Source organism: Antechinus flavipes, chromosome 1, assembly GCF_016432865.1.
Source record: "Antechinus flavipes isolate AdamAnt ecotype Samford, QLD, Australia chromosome 1, AdamAnt_v2, whole genome shotgun sequence".
Lineage (NCBI taxonomy): Eukaryota > Metazoa > Chordata > Mammalia > Dasyuromorphia > Dasyuridae > Antechinus > Antechinus flavipes.
In genome coordinates, this window is record NC_067398.1 from 350,054,299 (window position 1) to 350,067,322 (window position 13,024).

Below are 13,024 nucleotides of genomic sequence, written 5' to 3' on the forward strand. Positions count from 1 at the left end.
TGGCATCAGTCAGTTTCAAAAAGTAAAATAAAATTCCTCATTGGTTTTCTTTTTTCCTAGCTTTTTTTTTTTTTTTTTGGGGGGGGGGAGATTATTCAATACCTCAATCCCATGGGAACTATTTATCATTACCCAAAGTACCTTTTTTATATTCAGACTGAAGGTGAAAGATATGCATATCAAGTCACATAATTTCTTTCTCTAGAACATGTTATCTATATGTCTATGCTTTTTACCTCTACTAGTGCAGGACAGTTAGATGGCACAATAAATAGAGGACTGAGCCTAGAGTCAGTAAGACTTATTTTTCTAAGTTCAAATCCATCCTCAGACACTCACTAGTTGGTTGACCCTGGCCAAGTCACTTAACCCTGTTTGCCTCAATTTCCTCATCATAAAATAAATTGGAAAAAAGAAAGGGCAAACCACTCCATATCTTTGCCAAGAAAACTCCAAATGGGGCCATAAAGAGTTGGATGTAACTGAAACAACTAAACAACAATTTATACTACTATAATTTATCGTTGTCTTGTTGACCTCATTACCTGTAGTCTCACAACTATATCATTTTATACATATATATATATATGTTTATATATATATATATATATATTATAGCTACCGTTCTATGTCACTATTTCAATGATATATCCAAGTCTTCCAATGGTCTTTAGAAAACTAAGATGTTAATGGCTTACAACTTTACTATCTACACTACCATCTACTAAGCCACAAACAATTCTATTACACTTGTTTAAGAATGAGTATCCTTCATTCTTTTTTACCCTAAGGAATCCCAAATTCATATAATTTCATTATTGTCTGAAGTCTTCCAATAGCTTTCAAGCCTTGACATACCTCACAGTTTTTAGGGAATGGCCTAGATAGCTTCTATGGAATACTTAATGCCGACAAAATGAATAGGGAAGTAAGAAAAAAGTGACTAGCAAGAGGCTGGGAAGGGAAGAGAGAAGGCATGAGAAACACCAGGGTAGAACACTGAGAAAATCCACTTACCCCCAAATAGGACTAGATCACTTATTATTTTTTCTACTTAATATCAATTACTCTGAAAATGCATCAGCACAATTCCTTTATACCTCTTCTGCACGCATAAATACAACTTTCTGCCACAAATCCTAGAAATTTATTAAAATGCCGATCTCAACAAAGGTATCTTAAGTTTTAAGTGCATGCGCCCGCACACACACAGAGTCTCTGTTTCTCTCACAATATTACAGAGCCAGGTACCTCACAGTTTATCTAGATTATTATGAGACATGATTTTACTTGTCATGTTACTGTTCTTAAACCGACTATATGTTTATCTTGTCTAATTTATTAGATTTTGAAAGAAATTTCTTGTCCCATCCTTTCTCTATGTACTTCTAAGATCCTAAACTACTAGTGCTAAATATCTAGTCATCTGATTGACTCATCTTGCATTCTTTTTCTGTGTATATTATTAGATAAGAAAATTAACAAGCTCTTACTTTTAAAATTGCAATTCCTCTCCTTTTGAACTGTAACCAGGTGATTTAAAAAAAAAAAAAAGGATTGTGCATATCTTGATAAAGATTATATCATCATCACAAGTACCTGCTGTGATGTCATCATCAACAAGATCATGCTCTTCTTCTTGGACTTTAGTTTCAGTCCCCAAGGCATCTGGACTGGCATTTGCAGTCTGAATGGATTCTGCTGTCACTCCAGCTAAAATAAATGAAATAATAAACACTGAGTTTAATAAAATGGAAGAAAAATGGTGGGGAGAAAAACTTCCAAGTTATCTGAACTTGTTTACAGTAATCAAACCATTACAGAAGATGATTAATATATATTCAGAAATACACAAAGACAAAAAAAAAAGCTGCATATATGCCTATATATATTTTAAGAAGACTAAACAAATTTCTGCTAGAATTGAGTATTATTAACAAAATGGGGAGATAAAGTAAAATTAGGCCAATTTTGCAGATGAAGAAACTGAGGCTTAGAGATCAAATGATTAGTTTAGCTATACAATTAGCAAAGATCAAGGCCTGAACAGACATACACTACTAGCTATGGGGTTAATTCCTTTTTTTGCCAATACAAATTCTAAAAAAAAAAAAAAAAGAACAGAACTAGAAAAATTAGAACAACAATAAGATACAAAATCACCCATTCTTATTATTTAGCTATTAGTTGTTTTAATGAAGATCACCTAAAGGTGAAAGACAGAAATTGTAAATGCATCCTTTTCAGATCACGATGCAGTAAAAGTTATAGTCAATAAAAAACAAGGGGAAAATAGACTAAAAAGTAATTGGAAACTAAATAATCTCATCCTAAAGAACAAATGGGTGAAACAGCAAGTCATAGACACAATAATTTCACCCATAAGAATGACAATAATGAGACGACATACCAAAATGTGTGGGATGCAGCCAAAGAGGTAATAAGGGGAAATTTTATATCTCTAGAGGCTTACTTGCATAAAGTAGAGAAAGAGAAAATCAATGAATTGAGGTTACAACTAAAAAAGCTTGAAAAAGAACAAATTAAAACTCCCAATCAAATACTAAGCTTGAAATTCGAAAAATAAAAGGAGAGTAATAAAATTGAAAGTAAAAAAAAAAAAACTATTGAATTAATTAACAAAACTAAGACTTGGTTCTATTAAAAAAAACAACAACAAAATAGATAAACCCTTGGTAAATTTGATTAGAAAAAGGAAAGAGGAAAATCAAATTGTTATTCTTAAAAAAGGAAAAGGGAGAACTCCACTAATGAAGAGGAAATTAGAGCAATAATTAAGAGTTACTTTGCCCAACTTTATGCCAATAAATTTGATGACTTAAATGAAATAGATGAATACCCTCAAAAATATAAGTTGCTCAGATTAACAGAGGAAGAAGTAAATTGGTTAAACAGTCTCATTTTAGAAAAAGAAATAGAACAAGCTATTAATCAACTCCCTAAGAAAAAATCCCCAGGACCAGATGGATTTACATGTGAATTCTACCCAACATTTAAAGAACAATTAACTCCAATGTTATATAAACTATTTGAAAAAATTGGGATAAAGGAGTCCTACCAAATTCCTTTAATGATACAGACATGGTATTGATATCTAAACCAGGTAGGTTGAAAATAGGAAAAGAAAATTGTAGCTCAATCTCCCTAATGAAAATGGATGCAAAAATCTTAAATAAAATATTAGCAAAAAAGATCACAGAAAATCATCCCTAGGATAATATACCATGAACAAATAGGATTTATACCAGGAATGCAGGACGGTTCAATGTTAGGAAAACAATATCAATAACTAAATTAACAAAAACCATATGATCAACCCAATAGATGCAGAAAAAGCATTTGATAAAATCCAATACCCATTCCTATTAAAAATACTAAAGGGTATAGGAATAAATAGACTTTTCCCTAAAATAGTCAATAGCATCTATCAATAAGCATCATATGTAATGTTGACAAACTGGAACCATTCCCATTAAAATCAGGAGTGAAACAACGTTGCCCACTATCACCATTACTATTCAATATTGTATTTGAAATGCTAGCTTCGGCAATAAGAGATGAAAAAGAGATTAAAGGAATTAGACTAATGAGGAAACCAAATGAACACTTTGCAGATGAGATGATGGTATACTCAGAGAACCCCAGAGATTCTACTAAAAAGCTATTAGAAATAATCCACAACTTAGCAAAGTTGCAGGATACAAAATAAATCCACATAAATCATCAGCATTCTTTTTTTTAATAGCTTTTTATTTACTAGATATATGCATGGGTAATTTTTCAAAATTAACCCTTGCAAAACCTTCTATTCCAACTTTTCCCCTCCATCTCCCTCCCTCCTCCCCCAGAGGGCAAGTAGACCAATACATGTTAAATATATGTTAAATAAATATGTTAAATAAAAAATATGTTAAATATATATTTATTATATTAAATTAAATTATATTATATTAAATATATTAAATATATATATGTGTGTGTGTATGTGTGTGTGTGTGTGTGTGTGTGTGTATATATCCATACAGTTATTTTGCTGCACAAGAAAAATCAGACTTAGAAATAAGTTTTATCACTGGGTGTAGCTGATTCAATTCATTACTGCTCTATAGAAACTGATTTGGTGCATCTCATTGTTAAAGAGAGCCATGTCCATCAGAATTGATCATCATAAAGTATTGTTGTTGAACTATATAATGATCTTCTGGTCCTGCTCATTTCACTCAGCATCAGTTCAAGTAAGTCTCTCCAAGCCTTTCTGAAATCATCCTGCTGGTCATTTCTTACAGAAAAATAGTATTTCATAACATTCATATACCACAATTTGTCCAGCCATTCTCCAATTGATGGGCATCCATTCAATTTCCAGTTTCTAGGCACTACAAAAAGGGCTCCCACAAATATTTTTGCATATACAGGTCCTTTTCTCTTTTTTAAGATCTCTTTGGGATCAAAACAGTAGTATCACTGCTGGATGAAAAGGTATGCACATTTTGATAACTTCTTGAGCTTACTTCCAAATTGCTCTCCAGAAGGCTGGATTTATTCACAATTCCACCAACAATGTATCACTGTGCCAATTTTCCCACATCCCCCCCAACATTCAGCATTATCTTTTCCAATTATTTAGCATTCTTATATATCACAAACAAAATTCAACAGCAAGAGATACAAAAAGAAATTCCATTTAAAATAACTGTCGATATATTTGGGGATCTATCTGCCAAGAGAAAGTCAGGAACTATATGAGCAAAACTACAAAACAATTTCCACACAAATAAAGTAAAATCTAAACAATTGGAAAAATATTAAGGGCTCTTGGATAGGTCAAGAAAATATAATAAAGATGACAATGCTACCTAAACTAATCTATTTATTTAGTGCTATATCAATCAGACTCCCAAGAAACTAATTTAATGACCTAGAAAAAATAACAACAAAATTCATGTGGCAGAAAAAAAGATCAAGAATTTCAAGGGAAGTAGCGGGAAAAAAAATCAAATGAAGGTGATCTAGCTATACCTGATCTAAAACTATATTATAAAGCAGTGGTCCCCCAAATCATTTGATATTGGCTAAAAACCAGACTATTTAATCAGTGGAATAAATTAAGGTCACAGGACAAAATAGTCAATAACTATAGCAATCTAGTATTTGACAACTTCAAAGACCCCAACTTTTAGGATAAGAATTCACTATTTGACAAAACCTGCTGAGAAAATTGGAAATTAGTATGGCAAAAACTAGGCATTGACCCACACCTAATCCTGTATATCAAGATAAGGTCAAAATGGGTTCATGATCTAGACATAAAGAATAAATTAGCAGAACATACGATAGTTTACCTCTCAGACCTGCAGAGAAGGAAAGAGTTTATGACCAAAGAAGAACTAAGATCTTTATTGATCACAAAATAGATAATTTTGATTATATCAAGTTAAAAAGCAAACAAAACTAAAGGAAACAAGATTAGAAGGGAAGCAATAAACTGGAAAAACATTTTTATAATTAAAGGTTCTAATAAATGCCTCATTTCTAAAATATATAGAGAATTGGCTCAAATTTATAAGAAATGAAGCATTCTCCAACTGATAAATGGTCAAAGGATATGAACAGATAATTTTCAGATGAAGAAATTGAAATTATTTCTAGTCATATGAAAAGCTACTCCAAATCACTACTGATCAGAAAAATGCAAATTAAGGCAACTCTGAGATACCACTACACACCTCCCAGATTGGCTAAGATGACAGGAAAAAATAATGATGAATGTTGGACGAGATATGGGAAAACTGGGGCACTGATACATTGTTGGTGGAATTTTGAACAGATACAACGATGTTGGAGAACAATTTTGAACTATGTTCAAAAAGTTATCAACCTGTGCATCCCTTTGATCCAGCAGTGCTACTACTAGGCTTATGTCCCAGAGATCTTAAAGAAGGGAAAGAGACCCACATGTGCAAAAATGATTGTGGCAGCCCTTTTCATAGTGACTAGAAATTGGAAACTGAATGGATGCCCATCAATTGGTGAATGGCTGAATAAATTGTCATATATGAATGTTATGGAATATTAGTTTTCTATAAGAAATGACCAGCAGGATAAATACAGAGAGGTTTGGAGAGAATTACATGAACTAATGCTAAGTGAAATAAGCAGAACTAGGAGATCATTGTACACTTTAACAATGATTTATATGAGGAACAATTCTGATGGAAGTGGCTCTCTTCTATAATGAAAGGATCCAAATCAGTTCCAATTGATCAGTAATGAACAGAACCAGCTACACCCAGTGAAAGAACACTAGGAAATGAGTGTGGCCCACAACATAGCATTTCCATTCTTTCTGTTATTGTTTGCTTGCAGTTTTGTTTTTCTTCTCAGGTTATTTTTATCTTTGTTCTAAATTCAACTTTTCTTGTGCAGCAAGATAACTGTAGAAATATGAATACATATATTGTATTTAATATATACTTTAACATATTTAACATTTATGGGACTACTTACCATTTAGGGGAGGGGTGAAGGGAAGGAAGGGAAAAGTTGGAACAGAAGTTTTTGCAAGGGTCAATGTTTTTTGTTTTTGTTTTTGTTTTTTTTTTTTTAAACCTACAGCACCCGGTATTCCCAGGCGGTCTCCCATCCAAATACTAACCAGGCCCGACCCTGCTTAGCTTCCGAAATCAAATGAAATCGGGTGCGTTCCGGGTGGTATGGCTGTAGACTGTAAAGGTCAATGTTGAAAAATTACCCATGCATATGTTTTGTCAATAAAAAGCTATAAAAAGAGAGTACAAAATTTCCTCTACAAATACAGTAATTGTATTTTTAAAGAGAAAACCAAATACAAAGATTCTGTCCACTACATAGTCTACTGTAACTAAGCAATTAGCCTCATTAGTAGAGAGAAGAAAAAAACAGATCTCCAAATCTATATAATAAAGTATCTGTCACTCCTAAAGTTGTTGCCCTAAATTAAAGGACTGAAAGGATGTAATGAGAAGTAAAAGGTAATGAGAAGAAACCAGAATATGGCACAAAAGTGAATCGATAACAATTACTAGCATGGGCAGTTCCGGCCAAGATGGTGGAGAGGAGGCACACAACTGTGTAACCTCTGCGTTTTTCTCTCACTATCCATTTCATTTCATGCCTCTGAATTAATGCTCGACTGAAAAAAAAAACCACACACAATTAGTTACCAAGAGAAACCATCCTTGAGACTCGTCAGGAATGGTCTGTTTTTGCACGAGGGTGGGGACGGTTATTAGATCGGAAGCAGGCTGAGGGTAGCAGCGGCAGCGAGAGCACGGAAGGCGACTCAGAGCCGAGCAGAGTGGAGAGGGGGTGGGGAGTGATCGCAGCAGTCTCTACGGGGAGCGCTTTGCTACAGGATTAGATACTTTGCTCCGGCAGCAAGTCAGCAGTCCAGCAGAGAAGCTGAAAACACCGGGGGTGAAGAATACAACCCCAAACAGCTGGAGTGTCTTGGGACCTGGCCACCCCTCCCCCACAGTGTCTCAGCAAGCTCTCGGATCTCAGAGCGCAGGCGCCAGCACAGTAGGACCAGTGCCTCACTGCTACCCTGCAGTCTGTAGAGGAAGCTCGGCAACACCACCCAGCCCCTCCCCCAAAGAAAGCAGCCTCCATTCAAGGGTTTTTTTTTCTTCTGTTTCTTTGATAGTTTGTCTTTGATTATTAGACAGAATGAGCAAGAAACTGAAAAAGACTTTAACCCTTGACAGCTTCTATACAGATAGAGAGCAGACTCTAAATCCTGAGGAGACTAAAAACAGACAGTCCCCAGGTGAATCCCCAAAGGAGGAGATCATCTATTCCTCAGCACAGATGAACCTCATAGAAGTAATTAAAAAGGCTCTCACAAGGGAGCTAGAAGAAAAATGGGAAAAGCAGAGTGAGGCTTGGCAAAAGGAGAAGGAGGCTTTGGAAAAGGAGAGGGAGGCTTGGCAAAAAAGTCTGGAGAAGTCATCCCACTCAGTTAAAGAGAGACTGGATAAAGAAATCAAATCCTTGAAAAATAGGATTAGTGAACTGGAAGCAGAAAATAGCTCTCTAAAAAACAAAATTGGCGAAATGGAAAAAAATTCCACAGAACAAAAGAACTCATGTTATAGAAACTAGATGTGGAAAGGACATTGTACCAGAAAAAGGGGAAAATGGGGGTAGTACATCTCATGAAGAGGCAAAGAAAACCTATTATATCTGAGAGAAAGAATGGAGAGGGATGAATATAGTGAGTATTTTACTGCTTTCAGAATTGGCTTGAAGAGAAAAATTTTAGACATGTTCAATCTATGGTGAGACTTCTCCCACCTCATTGAAAAGTGAGAAGGGAAAAGTGAAAAGGGAAGGAATAAGCTAAGTGGAAGGGAATACGGTAACTGGGAGGGAAAGGGGTAAGAAAGGGGGAGGAACTCTAAGGGGGAGGGGGGAGGGATATTAAAAAAGGGAGGGCTGTGAGAAGCAAGTGGTGCTCACAAGCTTAATACTGGGAAGGGGGGTAAGGGGGTAAGAAGAGAGAAAAGCATAAACCAGGGTTAACAAGATGGCAAGTAATACAGAATTGGTCATTTTAACCATAAATGTGAACGGGGTAAACTCCTCCATAAAGAGGAAGCGGTCAGCAGAATGGATTAAAAGCCAGAATCCTACAATATGTTGTTTACAGGAAACACACCTGAAGCGGGGAGATATATGCAGGTTAAAGGTAAAAGGTTGGAGCAAAATCTACTATGCTTCAGGTGAGGTCAAAAAAGCGGGGGTAGCCGTCCTGATCTCAGATCAAGCTAAAGCAAAAATTGATCTAATTAAAAGAGATAAGGAAGGGCACTATATCTTGCTAAAGGGTAGAATGAATAATGAAGCAGTATCTATATTAAACATATATGCACCAAGTGGTGTAGCATCTAAATTCTTAAAAGAGAAATTAAGAGACCTGCAAGAAGAAATAGAGAGCAAAACTATAATAGTGGGAAATCTCAAACTTGCACTCTCAGAATTAGATAAATCAAACCACAAAAAAAAATAAGAAAGAAGTTAAAGAGATAAATAGAATACTAGAAAAATTAGATATGATAGATCTCTGGAGAAAATGTAATGGGGACAGAAAGGAGTACACCTTCTTTTCAGCAGTTCATGGAACTTATACAAAAATTGACCATATATTAGGACATAAAAACCTCAAAGTCAAATGCAGTAAGGCAGAAATAGTGAATGCATCCTTTTCAGACCACGATGCATTGAAAATTACATTCAATAAAAAGCCACGGGAAAGTAGACCAAAAAATAATTGGAAACTAAATAATCTCATACTAAAGAATGATTGGGTGAAACAGCAAATCATGGACATAATTAATAACTTCACCCAAGAAAACGATAATAATGAGACATCATACCAAAATGTATGGGATGCAGCCAAAGCGGTAATAAGGGGAAATTTCATATCTCTAGAGGCCTATTTGTATAAAACAGAGAAAGAGAAGGTCAATGAATTGGGCTTGCAACTAAAAATGCTAGAAAAGGAACAAATTAAAAACCCCCAGTCAAACACTAAACTTGAAATTCTAAAAATAAAAGGAGAGATCAATAAAATTGAAAGTAAAAAAACTATTGAATTAATTAATAAAACTAAGAGTTGGTTCTATGAAAAAACCAACAAAATAGACAAACCCTTAGTAAATCTGATTAAAAAAAGGAAAGAGGAAAATCAAATTGTTAGTCTTAAAAATGAAAAGGGAGAACTCGCCACTAACGAAGAGGAAATTAGAGCAATAATTAGGAGTTACTTTGCCCAACTTTACACCAATAAATTCAACAACTTAAATGAAATAGAAGAATACCTCCAAAAATATAGCTTGCCTAAACTAACAGAGGAAGAAGTAAATATCCTAAATACTCCCATCTCACAAAAAGAAATAGAACAAACTATCAATCAACTCCCTAAGAAAAAATCCCCAGGCCCAGATGGGTTTACATCTGAATTCTATCAAACATTTAAAGATCAATTAACTCCAATGCTAAATAAACTATCTGAAAAAGTAGGGATTGAAGGAGTCCTACCAAACTCCTTTTATGACACAGACATGGTACTGATACCTAAACTAGGTAGGCTGAAAACAGAGAAAGAAAATTATAGACCAATCTACCTAATGAATATTGATGTTAAAATCTTAAATAAAATATTAGCAAAAAGATTACAGAAAATCATCCCCAGGATAATACACTATGACCAAGTAGGATTTATACCAGGAATGCAGGGCTGTTTCAATATTAGGAAAACTATTAACATAATTGACTATGTCAATAACCAACCAAACAAAAACCATATGATCATCTCAATAGATGCAGAAAAAACATTTGATAAAATCCAACAGCCATTCCTAATAAAAACACTTGAGAGCATAGGAATAAAAGGACTTTTCCTTAAAATAGTCAGGAGCATCTATTTAAAACCTTCAGTAAGCATCATATGCAATGGGGAAAAACTGGAACCTTTCCCAGTAAGATCTGGAGTGAAGCAAGGTTGCCCACTATCACCATTATTATTCAATATTGTATTAAGCAATGAGGAAACCAAACTATCACTCTTTGCAGATGATATGATGGTATACCTAGAGAACCCCAGAGATTCTACTAAAAAGCTATTAGAAATAATTCATAATTTTAGCAAAGTAGCAGGATACAAAATAAATCCCCATAAATCCTCAGCATTTTTATACACCACCAACAAAATCCAAGAGCAAGAGATACAAAGAGAAATTCCATTCAAAATAACTGATGATAGCATAAAATATTTGGGAATCTACCTACCAAAGGAAAGTCAGGAATTATTTGAGCAAAATTACAAAAAAGTTTCCACACAAATAAAGTCAGACTTAAATAATTGGGAAAATATTAAGTGCTCTTGGATAGGCCGAGCGAATATAATAAAGATGACAATACTCCCTAAACTAATCTATTTATTTAGTGCTATACCAATCAGACTTCCAAGAAAATATTTTAATGATCTAGAAAAAATAACAACAAAATTCATATGGAACAATAAAAAGTCGAGAATCTCAAGGGAATTAATGAAAAAAAAAATCAAATGAAGGTGGTCTAGCTGTACCTGATCTAAAATTATATTATAAAGCAGCAGTCACCAAAACCATTTGGTATTGGCTAAGAAACAGATTAGTTGATCAGTGGAAAAGGTTAGGTTCACAAGACAGAATAGTCAACTATAGCAATCTAGTGTTTGACAAACCCAAAGATTCTAACTTCTGGGAAAAGATTTCATTATTTGATAAAAACTGCTGGGATAACTGGAAATTAGTATGGCAGAAATTAGGCAAGGACCCACACTTAACACCATATACCAAGATAAGATCAAAATGGGTCCATGACCTAGGCATAAAGAATGAGATTATAAATAAATTAGAGGAACATAGGATAGTTTATCTCTCAGACTTGTGGAGGAGAAAGAAATTTGTGACCAAAGATGAACTAGAGACCATTACTGATCACAAAATAGAAAATTTTGATTATATCAAATTAAAAAGCCTTTGTACAAACAGAACGAATGCAAACAAGATTAGTAGGGAAGCAACAAACTGGGAAAACATCTTTACAATTAAAGGTTCTGATAAAGGCCTCATTTCCAAAATATATAGAGAACTGACTCAAATTTATAAAAAATCAAGCCATTCTCCACTTGATAAATGGTCAAAGGATATGAACAGACAATTTTCAGATGATGAAATTGAAACTATTACCACTCACATGAAAGAGTGTTCCAAATCACTATTGATCAGAGAAATGCAAATTAAGACAACTCTGAGATATCACTACACACCTGTCAGATTGGCTAAGATGACAGGAAAAAATAATGATGAATGTTGGAGGGGATGCGGGAAAACGGGGACACTGATGCATTGTTGGTGGAGTTGTGAACGAATCCAACCATTCTGGAGAGCAATCTGGAATTATGCCCAAAAAGTTATCAAAATGTGCATACCCTTTGATCCAGCAGTGTTTCTCTTGGGCTTATACCCCAAAGAGATACTAAAAAAGGGAAAGGGACCTGTATGTGCCAAAATGTTTGTAGCAGCCCTGTTTATAGTGGCTAGAAACTGGAAAATGAATGGATGCCCATCAATTGGAGAATGGCTGGGTAAATTGTAGTATATGAATGTTATGGAATATTACTGCTCTGTAAGGAATGACCAGCAGGATGAATACAGAAAGGCTTGGAGAGACCTACATGGACTGATGCTGAGTGAGATGAGCAGAACCAGGAGATCATTATACACTTTGACAACGATATTGTATGAGGATGTATTCTGATGGAAGTTGATTTCTATGACAAAGAGACCTAACTGAGTTTCAATGGATAAATGATGGACAGAAACAGCTACACCCAAAGAAGGAACACTGGGAAACGAATGTGAACTATTTGCATTTTTGATTTTCTTCCCGAGTTATTTTTATCTTCTGAATCCAATTCTCCCTGTGCCATAGGAGAACTGTTCGGTTCTGCAAATATGTATTGTATCTAGGATATATTGCAACATATTTAACATATATAGTACTGCTTGCCATCTTGGGGGGGAGGGGGAGAGGGAGAGAGGGGAAAAATCGAAATATAAGCGAGTGCAAGGGATAATGTTGTAAAAAAATTACCCTGGCATGGATTCTGTCAATACAAAGTTATTATTAAATAAAATAAAATTAAAATTAAAAAAAAATTACTAGCATGATTTCACAAAACAGGCTAGTAAGAAAATAATGGTGATCATCCAAAGAAAGGTTTTATTATGCATATTTTGAGGTTTATCTTTTTTTATAAGATGAACAGCCTATTAAAATAATTTTATACAATCTTTTTTCACCAAGACATATTTAATAGGGTATTTCCTAAATAACTAGCAAATTTAACCGACCAATTTATAATGTACGTACTCAAATAATTACACAGATACTGTAAATTAACAGGACCAGTTGC

The 13,024-nt window shown here is 34.4% G+C and overlaps 1 protein-coding gene and 1 non-coding gene across 2 annotated transcripts in view; both read right to left on the bottom strand.

The window, feature by feature from the left end:
* The window catches only part of WDR7 (WD repeat domain 7), a 500,592-nt gene that overhangs the window by 291,894 nt on the left and 195,674 nt on the right, over positions 1 to 13,024 (bottom strand). The window contains exon 20 of the mRNA XM_051969585.1: positions 1,600 to 1,713. Within this exon, the coding sequence (XP_051825545.1) occupies positions 1,600 to 1,713 (114 nt within the window). The remainder of the gene's footprint in view (positions 1 to 1,599; positions 1,714 to 13,024) is intronic.
* Positions 6,628 to 6,746, bottom strand: LOC127546157 (5S ribosomal RNA). Its single transcript, XR_007950000.1, has one exon. It is a non-coding gene; the product is annotated as a 5S ribosomal RNA (ribosomal RNA).